Source organism: Carya illinoinensis, chromosome 3 (genome assembly GCF_018687715.1).
Source record: "Carya illinoinensis cultivar Pawnee chromosome 3, C.illinoinensisPawnee_v1, whole genome shotgun sequence".
Lineage (NCBI taxonomy): Eukaryota > Viridiplantae > Streptophyta > Magnoliopsida > Fagales > Juglandaceae > Carya > Carya illinoinensis.
The window spans coordinates 19,663,308-19,690,976 of NC_056754.1; the positions used below are offsets into that span (position 1 = coordinate 19,663,308).

The window sequence follows — 27,669 nt, forward strand, 5'->3', positions numbered from 1 at the left end:
AGTGATAGGTGAGAATGTGCCGTGGGCTATAACTTTCATTATAGAGTAATGTTACGTATAGTTATTTTTACGCACTTTCTGTACACTCTATTGATGTAATTAGCTGCATCAATTTTTTTAATACACAACTAATCATATAAGTGATATGAGCAAAAGAACACGTAAAAGTTACTACATATAAAATTTTTGTTCATTATATAACTTCTTAACATTTGCCTTTTTATTTTTTTTCCCCTTTATAGGTTCTAATTTTGTTATCTTCTTAGGTTCTTTTAATTTTTTGATCTAAATATTACATATAGTCATGGAGTGCGTAAGCACTATGTAATCACTTTGAAAATGAGTGTGATTTATTATTAAAAAATTATTTTTTTATGTAGATTCTGTATTTATTCAATTTTTTTTTTAAATATTTACGTACTCACGAATATAAATATTATTTCTCTTTTAATTATTCTTACGCATCACTTAGGGTGTACCACTAATGTATAAAGTACTTTTGATTCCTCTACAAGCAAAATCTATATAATCACTTAGAAAATAAGTTTGGTTTATTATTAAAAATTTATTTTTTCTGTGTAGATTTTGTATTTATTCAGATTTTTTTTTAAATATTTACACGTCGTTTACGCACTCACGACTGTAAGTATTATTTCTCCTTTAATTATTCTTATGCATCACTTAGGTGTACCACTAATGTATATAGTACTTTTGATTCCTCTACAAGCAAAATCTACTAGGTTTTCAATTAAAGAATAAAAAAAAAAATTGAGTGCTCGGCTGCTCAACAAAATTATGGAGATCGAGGTAGCATCACGGAGTTCTCACTTTCATGCGTGTGGAAAATGATATTTACAGTCGTGGTTGTGCAAGCGGCGTGCAGTCGCTTTAAAAAAAATGAATTAATATGGAACCCATATGAAAAAAACTAACTTTTTAATCATGAACCCTACTTTTTTTTAAAGTAATTATGTAACATTTATAATTCTACGACTATATATAATATTACTCTATGCATATATAAATCTAGTTGCAAGACCCTGGCATTAAGAAGAACTGAAATCCAAGAAGCGAAAGAACCAACCGGCATCCGTAGTATCTGTTCATAGTGCAATGACTGAGGCCTCAAGGTCATGCCAACTTAGTCACATCTAATATTTTTTTATTAATAAATTTAATTTATAATTGACTATAGTGACTTTGATGTTTGGCTTTAAAATTGATACTTTATTTGTAAATATATTTATAATAATGGTACACTGTACAATTATAATATTTTAGAATTTTTTTATTTAATCAATTTTTAAAATATGATAGTATTTTTTTAAAATAATATTATTTTTATAAATTATTTTATCAAAATACTTTTCAATTAAAATATAATTGTATAAAAAATTATAAAAAAAATTTATGTATAAAATTAAATTAATAAATTAACTCAAATTCGTTTCAGGAAAGCATCTCTTTTACATACAGTAAAGCATCACTCCCGTGCTTTTGGAACTGACACATTTTACATCTCAGAACGAATTTGTTCTTTCTTAAGTGTGTAGAAAATTCATGAAAGAAAACCAAAGTAGAAAAAAAGAGATGCAAATGCTCTACTTGGATTCCCAAGCCACCTGATCCCAAAGCTAGTTTACCAGTTGAAATCGATCGAAAAACTTGCATGTGTGAAAGGTAAGTTTCCCTCCCCTCAGCCGTAGGCGCAACTGTTGAGAAGAAAAGCTTCCTACACTACCTATAGGCGACACGGATCGAATTTCTGATATGTTTATCTAACTCTGATACTCAGATAAAGCAGTGTTAAATACCTTTGATATGGAAGAGATTTATTCGTTATTCTAAATTAATTAAGCAGTGTTCTGTTTGGCATCAACGAATCAAAGTCAGCTTCGATCCATGACGTTGATGTTCCACTCTCTTGGGAGCTCTCATGGATATAGTATTTATTCAACCCCCCCACTAGCTGGACTAGTCGGCAAAACCTGGCCCTTAAACCTGTTTCTTCCTTCAACCTCGGTCTCTCTGCTTCTCTCTGAGACCCAGAAACAGAATCATGGGAGACCGCAAGGAAGACATACGAGGAGAAGAGGAAGGTTGTCAGAAAATTCCGAAGTTGCCTATACCTGGGAAGAGGAACATACTCATCACAAGCGCTTTGCCTTACGTCAACAACGTCCCTCATCTCGGAAACATCATCGGCTGTAAATATTTCTTACCTTTTCTTGTTCTGTCTACCTGCATGTTTTTACGTACGCTTTTCTTTTGATATCCCTCGTACTTTAAAGTGATCCTTTAGTATTTCAGGAGTAATAATATAACTAATAATATAACTCCTCTCTCACAATGATGGAAATTACTTTTCTTGAATGGTGTGGTCTACTATTGCTTCCGAAGTATTGCTACTTTTTGAAGTGCATGAGTACAATTCGGAGCACAAAACGGTATTGAATTTGTGTTAGTAGCACGCTCTAGAATATGGGGTTTGCGTGTCATGTGCAATTTTCTTTTTCTTTCCTTTTATTTTTTTCTTCTCATTCTTACTTACTGTGAACAATTGTGTAATCTTTCTCCTTGAACGTCTGGTTCCTTGTCTCTATGGCTATTTGAAGTGTATAGTAAGTCCGGCTCCATGAGATTAAGCTCATGTGGGCTTAGGATTTCTGAAGTGAAGTGAAGTGAAGCCAGTGATCAGGTGACAAGGGGAAAAAAGTTGTTTCAGGCCTCGGTGAGCAACAAGTGTTAATTTGACCTGATTAATCAAGATCGGGACAACAAGGCATTTTCACTTGTGATAATTTATGAGGAAGACATGATTTTCCGTTGTGGAGCATGCAATCATGGAGAATTTGTGAAGTTCAGATTGGCAATTTCCACCGAAGTGTCAAATTCCTTTGGCATGGTGACTTAGTTATATTTGTACTCTTTTCTCAACAAAATTGCATTGTGATTTCTAGAGAGGTAATTCATTATGTTGCTTCTTTTGTTGGTGTTTCTAAAGACTTGGACCAAAAAATCTGGCCCTTCATCCATTCCAATTCATAAATATAACCAAACCATTGCTCAGGGTTGTTCCGTGGTTTTGCTCACGTTGAATGGTTTTTCAAGCTAAATCTTGGTGTTTTTGTTAGTGACTAAGTTGCAATGTGAGTGAATTGTGTTCTTAGCTTGAGCGTTTCAGATAGAATAACTTTTCGGCTGAGCTTGATTTGTTGAATTTTTTTATAAATATCTTTTTGTTACTGAAATTAGCTGAAGTTGTGGCCCAAAAAGCTAAAGTGGCATGCATAATGTAGGTGTTCTAAGTGCTGATGTGTTTTCTCGATATTGCCGTCTTCGTGGCTACAATGTGATATACATATGTGGAACTGACGAGTACGGAACGGCAACAGAGACAAAAGCTATGGAGGAGAACTGTACCCCACAAGAGATTTGTGACAAGTAAGCAAACTTTTCATAGGACATGTTCTATGATTTCAGTTGAAGTTTTGATTATTGTAGGTTTACTTTCGTTTGCATACCAAGAAAAAAACATGGTATGTAACTCCTTTACTGATTGGCACTGTGTAACATTCTTCAGATAGTTTGTATAAAGTACGTTAAATATGTAATACCATTTTTTGTCCCAATGAAGATTGTGGTGAGGCAGACTGGTCTTACTTTCCCTTTAAATTTTTATAGATGTTAGTGGGTTACTTTTTAGGTCTCTAATTCTGTGTCATAGTGCATTTAAATACTCGATTCCTCGAATGGAGTCTCTTTAGGTTGATCTTTGACATTTCCTTATTCTTCTTCTTATTAACCTTTTGCTCTTGGTCGCTGATTTTAATAATGTGGCCTTAAAATTCTGTCTAAAAAATCTCACCTTGTGTTTTACAGATACCATGCAATTCATAAGGAAGTCTACAATTGGTTCAACATTAGTTTTGATGAATTTGGGCGCACATCAACTCCTCAACATACTGAAGTTTGCCAAGATATTTTCAAGAAACTGATGGAGAACAACTGGCTTTCTGAGAACACAATACAACAGGTACTAAGTTTTGTTCAGCTGTTATTATGGTTTTGTTTGCATGTAAAACTTCTCCTTCTCTTTTCTGGCCATTGTTCCTTTTTTGTTGAGTAATGCAAACTTGCAACATTTTTTGGTTTTTAATTAATTTTAATTCAAACAAAAAAAATTCAGTTCTATTGTGACAACTGCAAACGATTCTTGGCGGATCGGCTTGTGGAAGGCACCTGCCCATTTCCAAATTGTAATTATGATTCTGCACGTGGGGACCAATGTGAAAAGTGTTGTGAGATGCTAAATTCTACCGAACTTAAAGATCCTAGATGTAAGGTATGTGTGTCCTAAACATTATTTTAACTGAACCCTTTTTCCTTCCTTTTGATTAATGGTCTTTGCTAAAATGTAGTTAAAATAGTCTCACTTTTTCTCTCTGCAAATGGAATATGAAAATATGTAATCATTCTTTTGAACATTCTCTGGTTTCATTATTAAGCTGTATTTAACAGGTATGTCGAAAAACTCCACAAATTCGTGATACGAACCATTTATTTCTAGAGCTCCCACTGCTGAAGGATAAACTGGAGGAATATATCAATGCCATGTCAGTTGCAGGGTCTTGGAGCCAGAATGCCATTCAAGCCACACATGCATGGCTTACAGGAGGCCTGAAGCCCCGATGTATTACCAGGGATCTTAAGTGGGGGGTTCCTGTTCCGCATGAGAAATTTAAGGATAAGGTTAGCACATAACCTTTTGTTATTTTTGGAGATTCTCCTTTCTGTGGAGAAATTCCTTTTGATAGTAATCCTAAAGAAGTTTGCAGGTTGACATCCGATCTTTTTGGTTTCACTGATTTATCTTCTCTCTTCAATTTATGATTATAAGGTTTTCTATGTATGGTTTGATGCACCTATTGGTTATATCTCAATCACTTCATGCTACACACCTGACTGGGAGAAGTGGTGGAAGAACCCTGAAAACGTGGAGCTGTATCAGTTCATGGGAAAGGATAATGTGCCATTCCACACTGTAAGAGTTTTCAACTGTTAAGTTCTAATTTGCAGATTTATAATCGTTAAACTGCAACTGCTTGTGTTCTCTGTGCGTATGTTCTTGTTGCCATGTTTTTGTTTGACAAAATGGATCACATAAATCATTCCATTAAGTGTACCATCATCTGCATGGCCTCGTGTTAATTGTTCTACACACAGCCCAACTCTTGTCAGGATTTTTATTCATGCGTTCATAGTAATTGACATGCATATAAATTATATTAACATATATGGAGTCCATTGTAAGACTGTAATAAGTGAATTCTTCGAAGTTAGTATTGATACAGTGTTATTTCCAGGTGATGTTTCCATCCACACTTCTTGGAACAGGAGAAAGCTGGACATTGATGAAGAGCATTAGTGTGACAGAATATTTAAACTATGAAGCAGGTATATTTTCGGCAACCCAAAGTGGTTCTTGCTATGCCACACGATTAACATGTGATGATTTTCTTATGAAAGTTTTAGATTTGTTTTTTTTTTTTTTTCTCAATATCATCACGATAAATTATCATTAGCATCAGCATCGGCATCAGTATTGTTATCAATCTTGCATGTCATTGCAGGAAAGTTCTCTAAAAGCAAGGGCACGGGTGTTTTTGGCAATGATGCAAAAGGTACCAACATTCCCCCAGAAGTGTGGCGATACTACTTGCTGACTAACAGACCGGAGGTAAGTTGGGTTGATGAGGCTTCTGGTGATTCTTGATTTCTTTGCACTACTTGCAAATTCTAATGGATTGATTTTCATTAGGTCTCAGACACATTGTTTACATGGACAGACTTGCAAGCAAAACTAAATACCGAGCTACTGAATAATTTGGGCAATTTCATTAACAGAGTACTGAGTTTCATTGTCAAACCTCCAGGTTAGTAAACTGATTGCAGACACCTTGTTTCAGTGAATTTTGTATGGTAGGAGGAGAACACCTTATTTTTCATTCCTGCATCTTAGCATTCTGTTCATTTCATACTCATAACCTTTTGGATCCTCATAGGTTCAAATTTTGCATTCCATGTGTTCCCTTCTTTTTTGTAATGATAATTAATTGTTTCAGGACAAGGATATGGATCTATCATTCCTGATGCACAAGGGGCAGAATCACATCTCTTGACAAAAACATTGGCAGAAAAAGTTGGTAACTATGTGGAGCAATATGTGGAGGCAATGGAAAAGGTGATTAAATATAGTTATGATCAATTTAGTTTTCATGAAATAGAATTTTCTATTTGTGGAACCATTGCTTAATTATTCTCTCTGCATTGTTTACCTAGAAGGGGAATTAACTATGTTCCATGTGACAGGTAAAACTTAAGCAGGCATTGAAAATTGGAATGAGCATCTCTGGTGAGGGGAATGCATATCTGCAAGTAAGCTTGTTAAAGATGAGTGGTTGTTAATTTAAGCTTGTTAAAGATGAGTGGTTGTTAATTTATTGATATTTCAAATTTTCTTGATAATTTGCACTATTTTTAATTACTGTTTGTTCATCGATGTTAATGTAGGAGAGCCAGTTCTGGAAGCTATACAAGCAAGACCAAGCTTCCTGCTCTGTTGTTATGAGAACTTCTGTAGGGCTGGTTTATCTTCTTGCATCTTTGTTAGAACCTTTCATGCCATCATTTTCTCTCAAGGTATGCTTCACATTCTGCATTCAGCACATCACATTCAGAAGTACCTTCCAAATCGTTATCTCAAGATGTTTTCTTCATGACTGAATGATTCTACTTTTTTTCTGACACTCAAGGTGTTGAAGCAGCTTAATTTGCCTCCTGATAGTACACTTTCTCTGTCCGACGAAGCTGGAGATCTTGAAAAGGCAAGAAAACCTTGGGAAGTTTTACCTGATGGTCATAAAATTGGAACACCAGAGCCTTTGTTTAAGGAAATGGTATTTGTTTGATATTCATCCTCCCACTAATAATTTTCTTTTCCTATTTCCCCCTCTCTCTTGCCATTCTAAATAATTGTATCCTAACCTTCCTTCTCTTCTGTACAGAAAGATGAGGATGTGGCATTCTTTCAGATGAAGTTTTCTGGAAGACAAGCTGATAGGGCTGAATAAAGCAGAGGCTGAAGCAAGGAATTGCCAAGAAATTACAAAATACATGGAAAGTTTCTGAAGGAAGGTTTATTGTGAAGTTGAAGTCAAGCTGATATGGTAATAAAAGGCAGAAGTTAAGTTAAAAGAAAATAGCAGTGAGCAATGAGGGAAGACAAAACATGTTTGATCTGTTTTCCCTGTTACATGGCTGGTACTCTAATAGACATAGTTGATATCCAATTAACAGTGTCATACCAGGGTGTTTGGAAGGTTTATCTCCTCTCCCCATACTACTTGAAATTTAAGATAATCTGATAAATGACAACTGTGAGTGTGATGTAATGGAAGGGGAGATCTCTCAATGATAAATAGCCTCACAGGATCCTCAGCTTTCCTTTGAATTATTAGTACCTGCCATATTCGTACCGAAGTTTTGAATTTCGTACTGTACAAACTAGTATGGCCGGTATTTCTCATATTAGAATAGTGACTGGTACTATAAATACATTTATTTTGTATCAAGTTAAATACCGGCTGAACCGGAGCATTTCAGTCAATACTGCTTTTCTTTGGTGTACCGGCCGTACCGGTATTGGCTGAAATTAGTGAATTTTTATAATTATTATAAAAATTATGATTTTTTTTTTATAATTTTCATTCCAATTATCACATCTGAATACTATTTTTTAAACTTAAAAGTATTGAGTTTTATAAATATGTATTTTAACTTTTTAAGACTACATTGATATTATTTTAAAATATAATTTATACGTATATAATTAATTTATTATATAAAGACTTTCAAAATAGTACCAATATTGAAATATTTTGTTTCAATGCCTTAATTGAAACGGCGACCGAAACGATATCAAAACTTTGATTCACACACTACTCTATTTTAGCCAGTGGTGCATATTTCTGCAACATCAAAAATTTTCTAAAAGGTTCTACCCGAATTTAAGGGTTTCAAGTGTGAGACTGACACATGAACTGGATTTTGCAACATTTATTAACAAGGCTAACGTTTTTATTTATTCTTCCCAACAATGAAGTCACTGCGAAATTTGGCTTTACAAGTTCCTTATAAAGCAAAGAAATTTAGGTAGATTTTTACAAGTTTCGCCATATCAAACGATACGGCGAAATTTGGCTTTACAAGTTTCTTACTCCAATTTGAAAGAAAAAGTAAAAAGAAAAGAAGAGAATTCTATGAAAATGTGAAAACAGATAATCTCTAATTAAGAAGTCACCAACTCAAAATAAATATCATATTTTTAAGGAAAAATCTAGTTGCAAGCATAATTATGCATTAATATGTGCATCAATCTATTGTGATTGGTCAAAAAGTAGATTTTATTAAAAATAGTACTAATTAAAATTTTAATTATGAAGAAATCAGTATTGATATACAGATTAATACGCGACTTTACTTATATGTAGCAAAATTTTATTTTTAATGAGTTTTTCTAGAAGTCGGTGATGCAAAAGTCAAATCACCTCTTTATTTTGTTAATATAACAAGACTTAACTAATAAAAAATTTTAATTTTAAATTTCTCTAATAAATTGTTCTATTTGAATATGTTTCATCTTTCTTGTTTCATTATTATAATATTTTTCAAAATTTTATATAAAATATAATAAAAAATTTAATATTTTAAAATTTTAAAATAATATATTATTAAAAAATAATATTTTTTTTAACTTTTATCTTAATTCATCTTATTCCAATTCATTATCTAAATGATATCTAAATCTTACCCTATTAATAAGGACTTGTTTGCATTGTACGAGTTGATTTGAGATAAAATTTAAAAAATTGAATAAAATATTATTAAAATAATAATATTAAAAAAAATTAAATTATTTATTTTATTTAAGATAAAAATTTAAAAAATTTATAATAATATAACGAGAGGAGAAGAAACACTGTACATAACGAGCACCGAGCTCTGCACGCTGAACTTCGATTTCATTTCTAATTTATTGATCATAGAAGCTCAAGCTCGAGCTCTTATAAAATGCTAAATCAGAGCAGGTAGAGCTCGAAGCCTTTCTAACCAAAGAAGCTTTCACCGCCTTCAAAGGATGGCTGAAATCTCCGAATCTCCAGGCGAGACGCACCAGATATCCGAAACAACTCACAAAGCAGAAGAACCCGAATCGGACTTCGACCCCGAAACCATGCGAAACTCCAAACCCGGAATCAAGCGCCTTATTCTCACCCTCTCAGTCCTCTTCTCATTCCTCCTAGGTCTACTTTCGCCAGCCTCTCTATTTACATATTCAGCGTATACATACAAATGTTTTTTCTCCGAGGGAGTATCATTACTGATATATTTATATGATGGTACTTAGGAAATTACCTATGCTCCAGTTTCTCAATATATTCTTGCTTTTGATTGCAATTTGTAGTTTTGATTTTTTGTAGGGTTCCCATTCCTATGGAAATCAGTGGAAATCTATCGTGCTCCACTCCCATTCCGCGAAATCGATATGCTCTCTGCCCAAATCGAATCGAACCCCTTGTTGTTCCCGTGCCATTTTCAAGCAATCTTTGTAGGTTTCGATTCCAAACCGTCCATGACCCCAGACGCCCTAGGATCTTCCATTCTCAGTCAAATGACCAAATTGACCTCCAAGCCTCCACAATGCGGCACTTGTAGCACAAACTACTCTATCGCTGTGACTGTAGATTCTAGCTTGGGTTGTATACAGACTCGAAATCTTGAAGATACGTCTTCATGGAGGTGTGGTTCGATGGGGACCACTGATTTCAGTGATGATGAGGGTGTTGATAAGGCTTTGGCAGATTCGTTGGGTGGGAAGGTCTATAGTGTGGTGGTGGTGCATGGGGATAGGGAGGAGGTGAGGGCTGTAGTTGGAAAGTATAGGCATGCTTGGGTTGTTGGGAGGGTTTCGGAGGCTGAAGCAGTGGCGAGGGCGGCAGAAATTTTTGTTAAGGTGTTTGTGAATGGTGGGAAGGAGGAAGGCTTAATTCATGGGGAGTTTATGCCTGTGGGGGCTGATGGGAAAATCGTGCTTTCGTTTAATCTGCTTAATTCGGATCCTCAAGATTGGGTCTATGATTGGTATGAAGCTTTTTTTTTTTTTTTTTTTGAGTATTTTCTTGTTTTGGAGTATTTTAGCTGTTTATTTATATGTTTGTTTGTACAGTTTTACGTTAAAGACGTGATAGAGCTGTTTCATTTTTTTTTCAGTTGTGTTTGGTATTATAGGAAACAATATGATAATCAGCTTAAAGTTAAGACTCTCCTGTTTGGGTTATGAGCTTGCTTGATTTCTGTTTGGAGTGAGTATTTGTTGCGTGCGGTAATGGAGGAGATTCTGCAAACTTTTTTTTTTCAACCATATTGATCTTTAGATGTTAGGAAACCTACCCTAACTTGTTGACCTTCAGCCTGTTTCAATATCAATAAAATATCTTCTTATAAAAAAAAACATGTTGACCTTCAAAGATATTTATTCCAGCTTGTGCTGGCATTCTCTTGTTATGACAGGGATTTCCAATCAATAGATGAGACCTTACTGTCCCCTGTAATTGAGGCTCTGGAGTCTGTAGCAAACATAAGTGTGGAAAGTCAGGTAATAGATATTCCAGTGCTGATTATTGTTTTTTTATTAAATATTTTGTTAGTATAGCTTTCTGGATTGATTCTCGTGTCTGAGATTATTATTTGATTATATTTTCTTCCTGACTGGCAGGTTTTATACCATACACCAAAGTCTTCATTTTCTCATTGGGATGATGAGCAGGAGAGCTACATCTTTAGTACCAAGGACCTTCCTTTTTTTGTATGCATCTTTAAATCTTTGACCTCTCATGATATGATTCTGAGGTAGAGATTTAGAAGATTATTACTAGTCATATTTAATTTTTAATTTCACTCAAGTCCGGAACTTTCTTGGTGCGACAACACTCTAAAAGAAATTTCTAGTGCGGGTGAGCATGCGTGAATGCATTGAGCACGTGTTCACTCTCCAAGGTCAAAATGGAGGAAAAGGAAAAGATGTAGACATCACATATTTACTCTATGTAAACTTGATTAATCTAAAGTAGTGTTTGGGTTTTCCCATGGGTTTTTAAATGAATGATCGTAGTGTAACAACCCAAGAAAAGTCAAAGACACATATGGGCTTGTACTCCAAAAGGTCTAGTCAAGGTTACAATGGGAGATCCTTTTTTCTAATATATAAGTAGGAAGAAGTAAATAGTTTAATCCCATGTACATAGGAAGTATAGGAACTTAATAAGATTGTGTACTTGGGCTATGCCTATTATTATTAATAAGATTGTGTTTACTTATAAAAAAAAAAAGGAAGTATAGGAAAGCAAAAACCTAATTACAAGTTAGGAACTTAAAAAAGACACTAGAAATTCATGAACACTAGTTCCATTGAATACAATGGGAGATCCTTTGAATCATTACAAAGGTAAAAACTTCTTCCTCCTGAATAATGTGTGATCCCAGTTACCACCTCTTGAACTCAATTTGAGGTATTACAACCAAAGTTTTAAATTTCGTTCCGTTTTGGTTGGAATGGTCAAAATTTTTTGTACCGGAATAGTAACCGGTACAGTGTAGTAGACCGTTTCATTTCGGATCAAATTCCAGTCATTTCAATCAATTTCGGCCAAATTCCAGTGTTTCGGCTGGAACAAGTATTTCGTCTGAAATATTCATAGCTAACAGGGAATCTAGGCCTTGGGCATGGTAGACTAGTGTGTCTACGTCTTTCACTTTTTAAATTCAAAGTTATGAGAGAAATGATGTCTATCCTGCTATGCACATGAACTGTTCCCCCCCCCCCCTTCTTTTTTTAAACAGCTTTTCTTTTTATTTTTTTCTTGAGAAAATTTATAAACTTGTCCTCAAGTGTTCTTTCTTTTTCCTTTTGGTTTATTTTTTTGAAAAAAATTTGTATACTTGTCATCTAGTGCTCTTAATATATTTTCATAAAACAATAATGTATAGTAATTTTCTAGATCATATTAATCAAATTACGATGATTTTTAATGCAATCAATATTTATCTATCTATTGTAGTTAGGCTTAAATAAGCTCCCATGGATTGGGACTTGATTGTGAATGACTGACACTGCTACCCAGTAGTATGTATAGCTAAGTAGCCTATATTCCTCATATAATCCTGTTGGTAAAGCATGTTAAGAATTGTATTGATGTTATTTTATAATATATATTTTTGTGTATATATATTTATATAATAAAAATCCCGAAATGGTACGCCGAAACGGAATGGTACTGAAATATTTCATTCCAATACTTCAACCGAAATGGCCACCAGAACGGAATTCAAAACTTTGATTACAACTCCCTTGTTAAATGCTCGTGTTCTCGTTGATTATTCTGTTATAGGTGGCATGGCTCAAAATCTAGACATTGCTTTAATAGAATTTGCAACAACCCAAGAAAAGTCTAAGACACATATGGACTTATACTCCAAAAGCATTAATCAAGATTACATTGGAGTCCATGGGAATCATTATAAGGGAAATAGCTTCTCCCTTACAAGCAATGCAGGATCCCATTCATCATGTGTTATACCCAAACTAGGGTATTTCACAGAATTTTATAGTTAAAACAAAATTCTAAAACAATACTTTTTTATAAAGTCAATTTTATTAAAAGCACAAAGGGGCACAACCCAAGTACACAAGGTGTATACAAGAGAAAGCAACTGACAATATGCTAAAATAGATTATGATGATATCATTTGTTGCAAAAATTACAAGAATAATTTTTTTTTCTATAAAATAGGAAATTCCTTATGAATAGCGGGAATAATGTTAGAACAATTTAATTCCAAACCAAAGAAAATTGTTGGTTGTTTAGTGACTTTTTTTTTTTTTTTTTTTCTATGGTGTTAGTGATGATGAGGGTGGCAACTTGATGGTGAGTAATGGTGGTATGGGAAATGGTGGAGGCAATAATTTAAATATGTAGGAAGTATAGGAATATCATAGTCAGGGGCCATTTCCTTATTTATTTGTCTGTGCGGGTGTGTTTTTCATATGAAATATCTCATTTGCCGTCTTGTGTACTTTTAATTTTAATTTTAATTTATTTATTTTTTATTAATGTTATTTGCCTAATTTAGGTGAATTCAAATGAGTGGCACTTGGATACTTCCATTGCAGCAGGCGGGAGGTCAAAGATTTTGCAAATTGTGGTGTATATTCTTTAGCTCGATTCTCCTATAATTATCATTGCAATGAAAGTATTTTGTCTGATTGTTAAATTATATTGAAAATGTAATGTGTGTCCATCCATTGACCATGCGATATATTATAAGCATCTGGTGATATTTAGCTTTTAGTTGATGGACATCCATATATTGAAACCAGTGTCTTGGGAAGAGGTTTCCATTCTCCACAGCTTTAATGTCAATTTTATTTTTCTATATTGTCAGCTATATACCATCTGCAAGGGAATGCCCTCTTTTACTACAACTTCCAAATGGAGAGATTTCTAAGACGAATGGGTTCATCTCTCCAGTGAGTTATCATGTCTTCACTCTTCAGTATCTTCATACTTGCTGTTCTTGTTCAATTTTGTAAAATTGCTAACTTGGATGATGACATCATGTAGATGTGGGGAGGTGTTATTGTTTGGAATCCCAAGGACTGTCTGAAGGACTCAGAAAGCCAGCATCCTCTCAGGCGCACAATTTCCCAGCAGGTTAGTTGTTTGTCTATAAAGTTTTCCTGTTGTGTGTATTCCATGTCTGTCCTTGAAATGGACTTAAAGTGCTGATACGTTTTGTCTGTTACATTGCATGTGTTTTATATTATTCTTAACATAGATTCCTGGTATAATATAATAGAAACCAAGTGTAGTGATGCTAAATTCTATTCGAGAATATTATATCCTTAGTTACACAGGAAGTATACAAATGGTTCTCTTACAATTTAAATTTTAAAAGAGAAACAAATCCAGCAAGAGTAGTACAGCTGAAGGCATGAAACCCCTCATACAGGGATTCGAGAGCAATAAAGATGATTTCAATAAGAGACTTCTCAACGTAATTTTTTTTTTTGATAAGTACTCTCAACGTAATTAAACTTGATATTCTTCCTCTATTCAAGTTTTTCAATTTGAGGAAAAGTGCATGCAAATTGTCGGTAAGACAAGGATCAATAACTGTTGCACAATAGAACAATGGATCACCAGATGATCAACCAACTTGCAACTACATTTGCTCACAAAAAAAACAAAACTTGCAACTACATTTATACGTTGCAACACCAATCCATTGCACTTTGCCCCAGTCTTTTTGTAGCATAAATGAACCTTATGATAATCTGAAGTCCCAAACAGAACAGATGTTGGACCATTTTCAGTAAACTGAATGCCTGCATGTTTAATTAAAGCCCAAAGCTAATTTATTGTGTGTTGTTTCCTTATAAAAAGATGCCCAGCAATTTATATAGGGTTCAGATGCAATATGAAAGTCTAGAATGAAGATCTGCACTGTTATGAATTTCATGAACTGGTCTATTTACTGGTTTGGCTTTTAGGTTTCAATTCATGAGTTGACTAAAATTCTCTATGTCTGCATATGAAGTTGAAATTTTCATGACATTAGGTGTCACTAGTGAATGCAATTTGCTTAATTTCTTCTGAATCGTATGAACTAAGTATCCAAACTTGTTCTGGCATAATGTTTGGGTCTTATCTGTATTGTTTAATGGCATTATCCTGCGTTATCTCCATTTTTGCTGTACTGTTTTTCTATTCTGCCCACCTTCATTTTCTTTTCTTTTTTTGCATGGTACTGTAGATTAGAAGTTGGTGACAGAACACATTATTCACATTTTTATCTGCACCTCAAAAATGAAAGTGCTCCATTTGTCTTCTAAGCAATAAATTTTATAAGAAATAAAAAATGAAGGGCAAACCTTAGAAGTCCATGTTATATTGTTGCAGTGGCTGTTAGTTAAATTTCTCTAGACTGATGAATCCACATTCTGAAACAGGATCTTCAGAAGGTTTTTGAAGTTGTAATGGGGCAGTTCCGACAACTTTTTGGTCTTAAATCTAACAATGTTTATGTTGGTGCATCAGGCACATCCTCTCTTTTAGCTAGTGAAAGAGGCTTCACAGAATGGTAAGAAGACTGATATTTTTCCAGGCCTATCAAAATGAAGGGGCTAGAGTTGGTTTTTTTTTTTAATGAGTAAACGATTGCTGGCATAACTCAAGTACACAAGATGGTATACAAGAGGTAACACCTATCTAGGAAGAAGAAATGGAAACAAGAAAATCGTGAAAATCAAGGCCACTGAAATCAACAGCTTTGGCCCATAAAAACAATGTTCTAACAAAAAATAATCTAAGCTCCTCTAATGAGCGCTCCTTGTCCTCAAACGTCCGGTCATTACACTCTTGACATACACACCACAAAATAAAAATAGTTATCATCTTCTACATGGCTGTGATTTGTGGAACACTGCCTAGATTTGTCCAATTGGCCAAAAGCTCAATCACTATAGCAGGAATGACCCAGGCCAGCTCTAACCTTCTAAATACATCTTCCCATAATGCTCTAGCAACCTCACAATGCAGTAGAAGATGATTCACAATCTTACCACTGTTTTTGCACATATAGCACCAGTCTACTCTAATCACCCTATGTTTCAGTAAGTTATCCATCATCAAATCTTACCCAAAGAAGCTGTCCAAGCAAAGAACGCCGCTTTGGGAGGCACCTTATTTCTTCAAATCCTTCTCCATGGAAAGTGATTGTTTGGCGATTGTGTGAGAGTTATAGAAAGAGTGAATCGAGAATATACCTTTACTTGTGGGTACCCACCACAACTTGTCAGATCTTTGAGGGCTTGGTTTTGTGGAGTACAAGAGTCTAAAGAAATCCTCGAAGCTATCAACTTCCCAATCTTGGGCCGCCCTAGTAAAGTTCACATTCCATTGAACTAGGTCACCATATATCTCCATCTGTTCAACCACTAAAGCTTTTATTTTTTATTTTTATTATTATAATTAATAAGAAATTTGATTACCAAGAATAGACACAACTCAAGTACACAAGATGTATACAAAGGAAATACCAACTACACTCTAGAGAGTAGGAAAAAGGCTAATACAGATTTAATACATTATCTTCATTCCTTACAAAAATCTTAGCCTACAAACACAAAGTACAAAAGAAAAAATTCCAAAGTTCACCCAAAGAATGCTCTGTCTTCAAAACATCTCCCATTCCTTTCTAGCCAAAGACACCACATTAAACAAAAAGGAATCATTTTCCATCTGGTAGCAACACTTTGCCTTCCCTCAAAACCTCGCCAACATGCAAGAAGATCCACTACTTCCTTAGGCATCACCCAATATATACATGTCCTACCAAAAACCTCTTTCCACAAAGTCTTTGCCACCTCACAATGAAGAAAGAGGTTATTTACAGATTCACCATCCTTCTTGCACATGACACACCAATTGGCTATACACAAACCATGTTTTCTAAGGTTTTCTGTGGTCAATACTCTCCCTAGAGCAACCACCCAGCTGAAGAACGGCACCTTAGTAGGTACCTTCACTCTCCAAATGATTTTCCAAGGGAATGCACAGCCGGACTGACATGTAAACGCCTTATAAGTCCACTGAAACTTCTTTCTCACCTGCAATCCTGAAGATTGAAGGAAATGAGTCCTTGAGGGCGTTATCTCTACACCATAAGTCATACTAGAATTTTATTCTTGAGCCATCTCCCAACACAAGTCTGGTGTGACGAGCTTGTCTAATATGCCTCCAAACTCCCACTCTATATGGCCCTTGTACCTTCCTAGTGCTCCGCCTTCCCCATATACCTCCATACTCGTAGTCAATCACTGACTTCCATAAAGCTTCTAGTTCCTTATTGTATCACCACAATCATTTTCCAAGAAGGGCCTGATTGAAAACCTTCAGATTTCTAATACCAATCTCATCAGAAGAGATATCCCACTTTTTTTTTTTTTTTGATAGTTAATAAGAGAATTTTATTCCAAGTAAATAGGCATAGCCCAAGTACACAAGAGGTATACAAGAGAATACACCTAAATACAAGCTATAACAGAACACTACTAAAACAGAACATGACTAAAACAGAAACAGACCATTACAACAGTTCTCATCCCTTACAAGATTCCTCAGCCAAAAATTTAAACTTGCTATAGAAAAACTCCCTAAGTTCCCCCATAAGAAGAGATATCCTACTTACTCAGATGGAATTTGAATTCATCCCCTAGACTACTCTGAAGGAAATCATGATGAAGTTTCTCAATGCGGGTTCCACAGTTGTTGTAATTGGGAATAAAGATAAAAAGTACGTTGGTAAATTTGACGGTTGCCCTTGATTAAGGTGATCGTACCACCTTTCGACAAGTACAATCTCTTCCAACCTGACAATCTATGTTCAATCTTTTCAATTACTATATCCCAGATAGGTATAGCCCTTGAGGCGGCCCCAAAGGAAGACCAAGGTAATTCATGGGAAGAGAGGAAGCCTTACATCCAAGAGTGCTAGCCAGTTGCTGGATGTTGCGATCATTACCAATTGGAACCAATTCCGATTAGGCTAAGTTCACTTTCAAATTGGATACAGCCTCAAAATAGAGTAGAAGTGCCCTTAATGCTTGAATCGAGCTTTGTTTTGCCTCACAAAATATTAGAGTATCATTTGCTAACAACAAGTGAGAAATGTTAAGAGTACCCCTATTGGTGTCACCAACCGGAAAACTAGCCACAAAGTTGCTGTTAACCAAGGCCGAGATCATTCTACTAAGCGCCTCCATGACAATGACAAACAGGAGTGGGGACAAAGGATCCCCTTGTCTTAGACCACGAGAGCTGTTGAAAAATCCATGGGACTACCATTCACCAAAACTGAGAGCTTTGTCATTTATATGCACTACCTGGTCCATGAGCACCATCTCTCCCCAAAACCACAACTCTCAAGCAAGTAAAGTAGGAAATCCCAATTGACATGATCGTAGGCCTTCTCCATGCCCAACTTACATAAAACATCCAAGTTGCCAGATTTTAATCTACCATCTATGCATTCGTTGGCATAGGGGTAGAGTTGCTTTTACTGTACAGAAACAATGCCCTTTTTCTGGCTTGGCAAATATGGCATTGACTATACTCTTAGCCTGGTGAACATGTTCCAGAAGCTAGAAATGCATTTTCATTTTATTTGTAATTATTCCCATACTTTTCTCAATTGGACGGTGCTACAGGCACCGTTGGTGGCTCCCGCTGGGAGTCACCGTTAGGCAAAAAAATTTTTTTGCCTTTTTGATTTTTTTTTTTTTAAATTATTTTTTAATACTTTTAAACATTTTAAAAAAATATAAAAAAATTATAATAATATTATAAAAAAATTACTTAATCATTAAGAAAAAGAAAAAATTAAAAAAAAAATAAAATAGGGCCAGCGGTGGCCACCAGCAGGAGCCACCAGCGGTGGCCCTATCATTTTCCTTCTCAATTTAGTAGTATACGTAGGTCTTCCAGAAGCAAAGTTCAGTGGATTTTGAGGGCTTGTTGTACTCTTTCAAACTTCTTTTTACCTCATATGTATTTTCTTCATATCATTTACTTGGCTTGTATTGCGCCCCAGGGAATTGGATGTCTTGTCTCGGCAACATACATGTTTCAATCTTCATTCATGTGCTACAACACTTGGATCTCTTTCCAGATTGGTATGTTCATTTTTTCTCCACATTTCATTTTATTCAGTTGAGATTAGGCATTAATAAATAAATCTCCCGATTTAAGAAGATTCATTCTTATAAAGTGTGTTAAATATTTCCATGTAGGTTCAATCATTGCCTAGGATGATTATAATGGATGAGATTGGTAAACAGGTGAGTTATCAGGATGAATGCTTATCAATTGGTCATTCTGTATGATGAGTAGCAAAGCTCGTTCTGTATACCGTGACTCTTGTTTCCAAGTATATTTCATTGGTTCTAGTTTATATGCAAGTATGCGGACACCCACATGCACAGACACAAACTCTTGCAATGTAATTTACTAAACACATATTTGTTCTTTTAATGTAATTTACTGCTTACTCCTGGACCAGGTAATGTATTCCCTTGAGGCTGCAACCTTGGCTCGAAGTAATGCCTCCCTTGGACTTTATGATTCTTCAGCTGGTATCTTACCATAACTCTTTAAGTGGTAGTTTAGCTTAGCTCAGTGGATGATTCTGTGTCTGTATTTCTCATTGCAAGGAAAACCTAATATGTAGTTTGCTCTTTTTTCTCATTTCTTTTCAGTGTCATCTAGGCAAGCAAGATATCTGGCAGAGGATGCCTTTTTTCACCCATCAATTATGTCTGTCAGCTACTACTCATTTGAACATTGTTTTGCTGTCTATTCGGTGAGTTATTTAAATATTTGCACTCTCTATGTTCCATTTAAAGACTCAAATATGGTTAAAATATCTTAATTGATCTGTACGTAGAGTTTGTGCATTCTATGTTCCATATAAATTTTAAATTGATACAATATCTGTGTAAATGTACTCTGCATTGCATAGATACAAGACTCTGTATGGTTACATAAGAAACCTGTTTATTTTCTTCAGACAGTAGATACGGGTAAATACAAATGTATGATTGCCCCCATTCACGTTCACAAATGCTCGTGGTAAACAGTTGAGCTTATGATCAATTTTTAACTATTTATTTGAATTGTAAAAAAAGATTTAGTTGAACATTAATATTTGCAGTTAACTTGTACATTACTTACAGAAAAGATTGTGGATAAATATCATGAAGCTTATATTACCTGCCACTTTTTACACAGCCTTTCTTTCTGCCAGTTTCGATGCATGTCCTCTTAGCAGCATTAAGAGAATGGAGGAGATACAAGCAAGAAAACAAGAAGTATTTGGCATGGAAGACCAAAGTGAAAAAAGATTCTTAATCATTTCCCTGAACCTGAGTTGACACGTAGTAAGGCTCCAATTGCACAGCCAAGATTGCACGGCTGAGACACTACAGCAATTTGGCTAGTGTAACAATCATAGATGGAGCCAGGTGGATGATTGTATTTTCTATTTGCCTTTAAACTTGGGTTTAGTTATGATTCCCCTCGGACAAGCAAAGCTCATCATACAAAAACCAATACCGTTGGTTTTTTTTACTTGTAAAGAATTGTAGACAGTGACGTCCAAGATTTTCTTTTCCCAGAGGCATTGTTTCGTTAGTGTTGGTATGATCGAGCCGTTAGTGTTGTTACATTAGTAGTATGATCCTTTTGGTCGTTTATCTCAACTTTCAGCCTTTGCTGCGAATGAATACTACTTATAACTGTGTTGATTTGTCTGCGTTGGCAGTAGCCTATAAGTTGTGAGAAACTTGATGATCTAAGAATTTCTTTTTACACAAGAAGAGATCTGACAAAGGGGGAAAAAATTATGCTGAAACTATTGGAACCCAATAATATTTTTCACTGGGGTTAGCGGGTGTGTTGTGAAATTTTGTATCGAAGAGTTTTCATAGGAGTGTCTCTCTGGTAGTCTTCTAAAATCTATTTCTATCATCCGACAAATAAAATAATACAAAAAAGAAAAATTAAAGTTTCAAATATAGAGCTGTGCACAAGTCCGCAATGAGATATCATCAGGAACAACCTCTATATAGGTAAATACTATAACAAAAAATCTACACCTCTTACTATTCACACAATTTTCACACCACATATTTTTTTATTTTAATTTTTTTCTTTTATGAAATATTTAATATATGAATAATGAATAGAAAAATTAAATTAATTTTAAAAGAATAAACTCAAAATTTTTAAAAAAAAAAATATTAAAAATTTGATAAAAAAAATAATACGTGAAAATTGAAAAGTTGTGTAGTATTGCTCAAAGATCCTATGGATACCAGTGGATAATATACCCAAATCCCAATCAGAGTTGAGGATTGAGTCATTGTTTACTTTTCGTCTTTTTCATTTGAATAAAATTTAGAGATTTTGACAAAAAAGAAGAGAAAATGAGCTGCTGCACTCGTATCAATATTCATCGTTTACGGTTCCCCCTGATTACACCACCTTAAAAAGGTTAAGTTCATTGCTCTTTTGCGTAGCAATAAGAACCGATTCTAAGATCACTACGACCACTACGACATCTATAAAACCATATGTTTCAAGTAATTCTCGGATGTTGCGGATGCAACCAAACATTTAAGCCAATTTGATCACATTTTGATCTGAGTCACTTGATGTGCCTGTCAAGGGTTGTACAAAGTTGACAATTCTACCCTTCGTACGTAAAAAATATATGTACCTTGTGTGGAGTCCAACCTTAGCCTTTAGAACTACCAAATCTCTCTCTCTCTCTCCAGAAAAATCCGAAAACAAAATAGCTTCATCAAATAAACCAGTAAATTCATTACATTAGAGACTCTACCTCGGCTGAAGGAGTTCATCACCAATGATGATTAAAGCCATTATCAGCCATCCAACCAGTAAAAGGGGGTACCAAAAATAAAACACTAAAAGGAGAAGAATAGAAGAGTCCACATGCAGCCTGTTAACATACAATTGTGCCTGATGCACGAATAGATCCGGCAAACGACCTGCTTACTCCCCTCCCATATGTCAGGCTCTTGATTCCAATGCTAACAGTATCTTCTTTCTTGGGCCCTGAAACCACCAACATAAACCCCAAAAGACTTAGAAGCTCTTTATGATGACTAGTGTATTATATAGTGTAACCAAAGGTTGCACATCCCACCACACGCTTAACTTTGGGGTGGGCTATGCTCTAGCATAGCTTGCCCAAATTCAGTGAGTAAATTTGTTGCAGTAAAATCTATAATACAGCTATTTCTCTTAAGAAAGTTATAAACCTATGGAATAGTGTTAAGATGGGTCTGGCATGGGGAAACCCCTCTCCTTACCATCCCTAACACCCAACACATAGCTCTAAAGCAAGTATTTAGAAAACCAATTGACCATCTTTTCAAACAACTTGGGAAACTATTAACCAATTCTCAACAAAGATGAAAGTTAACACATTGAGAAAGAAAGAAGTTCGAACATGTACAGACATCAAGATTAATTCATAAATATAGGACTTTAGGGAATCCAGTGCTATATTGAGATTTCTTGATGAGTTCTCCACTGGGATTTGATATGAAGGGGTTAGGAATGGCTAGGCAGGAAAAAAATTGGGTCTTCACGACCTTTGTGCCATTCAATCAGAAATCATGGTTGCAAAATTTACTGGAAGCTGGTTAGCCTAGGCAATTGCACTTAGGTTTCCTAAGCAATCATACCTAGGAAGGGGAAGGAAATAACTTCTCAAAAGCTTGCAAAGCCACCAAAAATTTTTATAGAACTTTTTTTTTTAATAAAGAAATGAATTTTTTTTTTTATTAAACTTTACTCTGTATTACAAATTCAAGAATGCCTTTGTATTTGCACTTTCAAGACCTTTTCCCACACGGGCTAGGATTTACAAGGGCAAAGAAAAAGGACCCTAGAAATATTTTAAACCCAGCTGGAAATACTATTAAAAAAAAAAAAAAAAAAAAAAAAAAAAGGAAACAGAGAATAAAAGATACCACAATATATAAAAATAAAGTCTAGTCCAATTCTGGAACAGCCCATTCCAAAAAATATGGAACCTAATTACAAATGTGGGTTGAAATTACTTATAAAAAAAAAAAAAGTGGGTTGAAATTTATTGTTCTTTTGAACAATTTTCAGAAGTTGGACCTCCCGCTCTAGAACTAAGATGATGGAGGAGAGAAACTAATCCCACTTTATATGTATGAAAGAAATTCCAAAAACCCAAAGTCAGCAAATAGAACACATATATTTATCTTGTCTACTTCCCATATACCAGGATTGTGCCCTATATAGAGCTATTCTTCTTAATGCAGTACTTAGAGAGAGAGAGAGAGAGAGAGAGAGAGAGAGAGAGAGAGAGAGAGAGAGAGAGAGAGAGAGAGAGAGAACACTTAAGATACTGCTAAAGACAAACAAAAAACAAGCAAGATGAAAGTACACATGTAGTGCTGAAGTCTCATTGGGTTTACCATCGGTATTCCTAAAGCCTTGAGGTCGTCGTCAGTCATGTGCAATAGAGCAGTCATATCAACCTGTGGAAACCAAAGGGGGTCCAAAAGTTAAGGCACCTGAAATTAAAGATGCAAAACAGAAAGAAAGTACACAATTTTGCAATACAAAGGAAGAAGCAAAACAGTTCCATACTTCCTCTGCTTGAAAAGTAATGAGATACTTTTCTAGACTCAAAGAGAGCAGAAAGTCATCCACTAATGTACCGGCCTGCACCAAAAGAAGCAGGACTCAGAAACTATAACAATCTGATATAGCGTATTTGTCCTTTTTTTTTTTTTGATAATTAATAAACTTTACTGAAACGACTGAAACTAGGTGGAGCCCATGTACAAATGTATTTTTCCATGTATAGGTGGTTTACCAGACGATTAATTCATTTCAATTGTTCAGGTCAAGAAAAAGAAAATATTTTTAGTTGGAAGTCCAGGTGCGAAAATATCCTAATAGCTCGCCACTTTTAACAGGCTTGATCCCAAGATTCTTATTTTCAAGCAAAGAGAGGTGTTTCAACCATCAAAGCTAAATTAATAAAGAAACTTGCATAGCATACTGGTGACAAATGTCTTGTTTCTCATATCCTTTGGAAATTATCTGAACCATTGGAAAGCCCCACCTCATGTGCTACCTAATTGGAGAACACCCACTGCTTACCCATGATAATAGTAGGATTTTATTGAAAATTTCTCCAGTATAACCCAAAGATGTAACATGACAAATTATTTTAAAATAAACATATTTCCAAGGGAAATACAATGCTGAGTGAGTAAAATAAATTCGATCATAGTCAAAGTGCTATTTTCCCCCTAAATAGTATAATACACTATGCAAGCATTAGTCTGTTAGTATAACCCAAACATGTTCTATGACATATTATTTTAAAATAAACATATTTCCAAGGGAAATACAATGCTGAGTGAGCAAAATAAATTCCTGATCATAGTCAAAGCGGTATTTCCCCCCTAAATAGTATAATACACTATGCAAGCATTAATCTGTTAGGATGACTATTTTCCCTCATAATTATGTTTTTCTTCAAGTTTGATATTAATAGAATTGACATTTTTAATTGCTAGTACGATAGGTAATGACACAACTTGCCCCCTCTCTAGTCCGACACAGTCATTGGATAACAGTAAAATCCAATTTTTATTTCAAAAGCAGGATTTCATCTAATGTTGTTTAACAGTGACAAGAACCTTCTTTGATCAGACCTTTTTTAACAAGTTCTTTGCTCAGACTGTTAGCAATAATGTTGCAATGCAAGCTAGATTTGATACGTGGACCATTCACCCATAACATTTCTTTTTGAAGTGAGGGTTCTATTGTTCTTCTCTAACTAATGAATCTCCTCACACCACTCCACAGGTGATAACAAGCAAACTGAAACTAACATATTCTCCTTCAAGTCCCCCACTTTTTTCACTGTAAAAATTTTCGACAAGGAATCCCGGAGACCATCCACATGCACATTTCTTTTACCTGGTTAAATCCCAGGCCCATGTAACACATCCCCATCACATTGTAAACTGCTTCTCTCCCTTCTTTTATCCTTTTCTTGTCTATAGATACAGATACTTCATTACCACTCCATACATCAGTCCCTTTTATACTACTCTATATTACCGGATATAACTTCAAGCATGCTATTGAAGTTAGCAAGCAACCCCAGCATAATTCACTCCCCATTTAGAAAATTTTTTAAAGCAAGTCCTAGTGAAACATGCACAATTACATGATGTCAAATCGGATACTTCTTAATTAGAAAAACTATTCCCTTCCCCAACCACCAAACCCATAAGATAATAAGAAACAGTGTCCGTTGTGAAAGAGTTCAGATAAAACTGTCACCTAAACTAAAATAATAAAACCTAACCCAATGCCAATACATTAATCTTCTCCACAGATTGATTAAAAGGAAAGAAAACGAGAAAGGCGGTGGATTCATGCCTTTTGTGGAGCTTTTTTTCGAGAAGCGGGGTTTGTGGCCTTTTTGGCATCTGGTGCAGGGGCTTCCACAGCTACACGTTTCCTGGCTGGTCTAGAAACTTCCAGGTTTGACTTTGAGGGATCAGTGTACACTGGTTGTGTATTAATCGGGCCAGAGAGCTTTTCACGTAGATCCCTAACACCTGAATGAGGCCCACTTTGAGAAGCTTGTTGAAGACTTTTCCTTTGGAGCTTTAAACGGAGATCTCGAGCCCCAACCGTGTGATCTTCACAAGCCATTAGAACCAGTCAAAACCACATAAAGAAGATTTAAGTGATATCCCATGATAAGCAAGCTTTCGATGCATGTCATAGCATCAGAGAGAGTTCCATACTTGAAATATGGGGCCCATCATCATTATAAAGATCATGCTCCCACCTGTCATCTTGCCTCTGCCTGCAAAAGGTGTGCCATTGACTCGATTATTGATATATTTGGCCTGAAAAATTAGGAGAATCCAACCATATAGGAAAACTAATTGCCACTTGATGAACCAGAAAGTAAGTTGACACTACCATGCAATAGAAAAAACTTTGCAATCCCTCTCTAAACCAGAAATACATAAACATAAAGGCAACTGGCGGCATACAAGACACAATCCTAGAGAGCTTACACATAAATCCTCTAGAACGTCCAAGGAAAAGGTAAAAAACACCATCTGTTAAGAATATTCAAAAGGCTTGATTTGCAATACCAGATAGGTAGTTTCTAACTAAACATGAAACCTTTATGGCAGGATTCCAACATCTCATATAGATTATTCAGTCAACCTCATGGATAGCAAAGGTGCATAAATGTAGTGTTAGGCCTTCACCCAGATTGCATCTCACTGCTCCAATCTTGGAAAAAATGGCATTGCCAACAAAAGCCCTCTCTCTCTCTCTCTCTCTCTCTCTCTCTCTCTCTCTCTCCCCTGCTTGTAAGCAGACTAAAAATGAAAAGCATTTTAATAAGGATTTTGACTAATGAAAAAAGACATTGTTTCGATTAAATTTGCATATAATAAGCAGCATTGGCAACATTATCAGAGTCAATCACCGGAACCCTAGGATTTTGGTATTACAAAAAATATGCAAAATAAAAGCCATATAGTCACACTTTATTCATGCTGGCATTAACATTTATACACCATAAAAATCTGTTTTTATTTCTCATAAAATAAAGACTCTACTTGATTGAATTTTGATTCAGAGGAACGAAAGCATGGGGCAGAAATAAGAACGACAATGCCCACATGGAAAGGAATTGCTAAGCAGATAAAAACTATATTAGTATGAATGCAAGGAACCAACTATACTACAGCCTTAGAGTTTTCTCTAAGTAAAATACCCATTGAGATTTGAGTTCATGTATGAACCCGGAGCAACCTGTGCCTCCAATGCAAACAACGCAAAATGATTCCCAATAAGCACCGAAGAAGTAAAACCCCAAAATGATAAAACAAAGATCACAAAACTCACGCGACTACGCTAGCAATCCGAACCAGCGCGAATCTAAACACCGTTAAACAGTCAAGACTATCTGGTAAAGTAAGCTATTAATCAAATAAAAAGGAGAGATTTCTAAGCGAGAGTTTCCGCAAAGTTGCTTTTATGTGGAAACAAGGAAACCAAGGAGAAGAAGCGAACCTCTTTCCAGTGATACTGACATGTCGGCGCCGAGCATCACCAATGGAGGTCCCATTCAGCCTATCTTGTACTGACCTCTTGCCTTCAGCCTCCACTCGATCAGCATACATCTTCTTATACCTTACTAATTAAATAACAAACGAGGAAGTACTATCCGCAGCCCTAATTGAGGATAGAAGAACAAGAATCTGCTGGAAGCGGAGGATTTGAAATCCTAGAGAGGAACAAAACCCTAATCAACCACTTCTTTTGGAAGGGAAGAGCTTTATTTGGGATTCCCGTGGGGCAGAAAAATCTGTCGAAAAAGATTGATTCGAGTAGCTTTGCATCTTTTTTATTTTTATTTTTTATTCCATTTTTAATCATAGTGATCGAATATTTTAAATAATTTCATAAATTTAATAACTCAAAAGAAAATTCACATAGAGGATGAATAATGTTTTTCTGCTTTCCAATCTTAATAAAAAGATTGCGAAGGAGGAAGTTGGAAGGTCAAAGAGTTTTATAACCGAATAAATTCATTATATGATTAGGATGACTGTTTTTAGAATAATGTTATATATAATAATATAGTATATAAGCGTCGTGTTGTTATTTTAAAAAAAAATAAAATTTATTATTAAAAAATTATTATTATTATATAAATTTTATATTAATTTTTTAAAATAGTTGAATGGCATTTGCACACTCACGACCATACCTAATGTTCAGAGATTTGCCAAACCACTCTCAAGACTTCGATTTGATAAGTGATCCGGCTACCAAAAGTGGGCGGGTGACCACCATTGACTTTTTT

The 27,669-nt window shown here is 35.2% G+C and overlaps 2 protein-coding genes and 1 pseudogene across 3 annotated transcripts; 2 read left to right on the forward strand and 1 right to left on the reverse strand.

Moving 5' to 3' along the window:
* Positions 1-1,573: 1,573 nt before the first annotated feature.
* LOC122303671 lies at positions 1,574-7,509 on the forward strand (annotated as a pseudogene).
* A 1,528-nt stretch (positions 7,510-9,037) lies between these two features.
* LOC122303672 (GPI transamidase component PIG-S) lies at positions 9,038-20,488 on the forward strand. 2 transcript variants are annotated; one of them, XM_043115554.1, is made up of 13 exons: positions 9,038-9,365; positions 9,543-10,203; positions 10,633-10,717; positions 10,838-10,927; positions 13,252-13,325; positions 13,564-13,648; positions 13,743-13,832; positions 15,131-15,261; positions 18,772-18,853; positions 18,971-19,018; positions 19,240-19,312; positions 19,436-19,539; positions 19,984-20,488. In XM_043115554.1, exons 1-13 carry the CDS (start codon positions 9,200-9,202, stop codon positions 20,002-20,004), a joined length of 1,710 nt encoding a protein of 569 aa, XP_042971488.1. In that variant the 5' UTR covers positions 9,038-9,199; the 3' UTR covers positions 20,005-20,488. The 2 variants fall into 2 exon arrangements, with proteins under 2 accessions (XP_042971488.1, XP_042971487.1); XM_043115553.1 differs by having other exon boundaries at positions 9,039-9,365; positions 19,968-20,488.
* Positions 20,489-21,517: 1,029 nt separating this feature from the next.
* On the reverse strand, positions 21,518-27,208 carry LOC122303673 (ankyrin repeat and SAM domain-containing protein 6). The gene is made up of 6 exons (XM_043115555.1): positions 26,874-27,208; positions 25,580-25,641; positions 25,206-25,471; positions 23,391-23,465; positions 23,216-23,278; positions 21,518-21,815 (listed from the first exon to the last, which is right to left on the reverse strand). Exons 1-6 carry the CDS (start codon positions 26,981-26,983, stop codon positions 21,771-21,773), a joined length of 621 nt encoding a protein of 206 aa, XP_042971489.1. The 5' UTR covers positions 26,984-27,208; the 3' UTR covers positions 21,518-21,770.
* Positions 27,209-27,669: the final 461 nt, after the last annotated feature.

Excerpts from the sequence above, each read along its gene's own strand:
- LOC122303673 (XM_043115555.1), bottom strand. The coding sequence starts at position 26,983 with ATGTATGCTGATCGAGTGGAGGCTGAAGGCAAGAGGTCAGTACAAGAT. Across the intron at positions 23,466-25,205 it reads GAAAAAAAGCTCCACAAAAG|GCCGGTACATTAGTGGATGA; the intron begins GCATGAATCCAC and ends CTTTTGGTGCAG. Across the intron at positions 21,816-23,215 it reads AGGCTTTAGGAATACCGATG|GGCCCAAGAAAGAAGATACT; the intron begins GTAAACCCAATG and ends TGGTGGTTTCAG.
- LOC122303672 (XM_043115553.1), top strand. The coding sequence starts at position 9,200 with ATGGCTGAAATCTCCGAATCTCCAGGCGAGACGCACCAGATATCCGAA. Across the intron at positions 10,928-13,251 it reads CCAAGGACCTTCCTTTTTTT|GTGAATTCAAATGAGTGGCA; the intron begins GTATGCATCTTT and ends TGCCTAATTTAG. Across the intron at positions 13,833-15,130 it reads GGCGCACAATTTCCCAGCAG|GATCTTCAGAAGGTTTTTGA; the intron begins GTTAGTTGTTTG and ends ATTCTGAAACAG.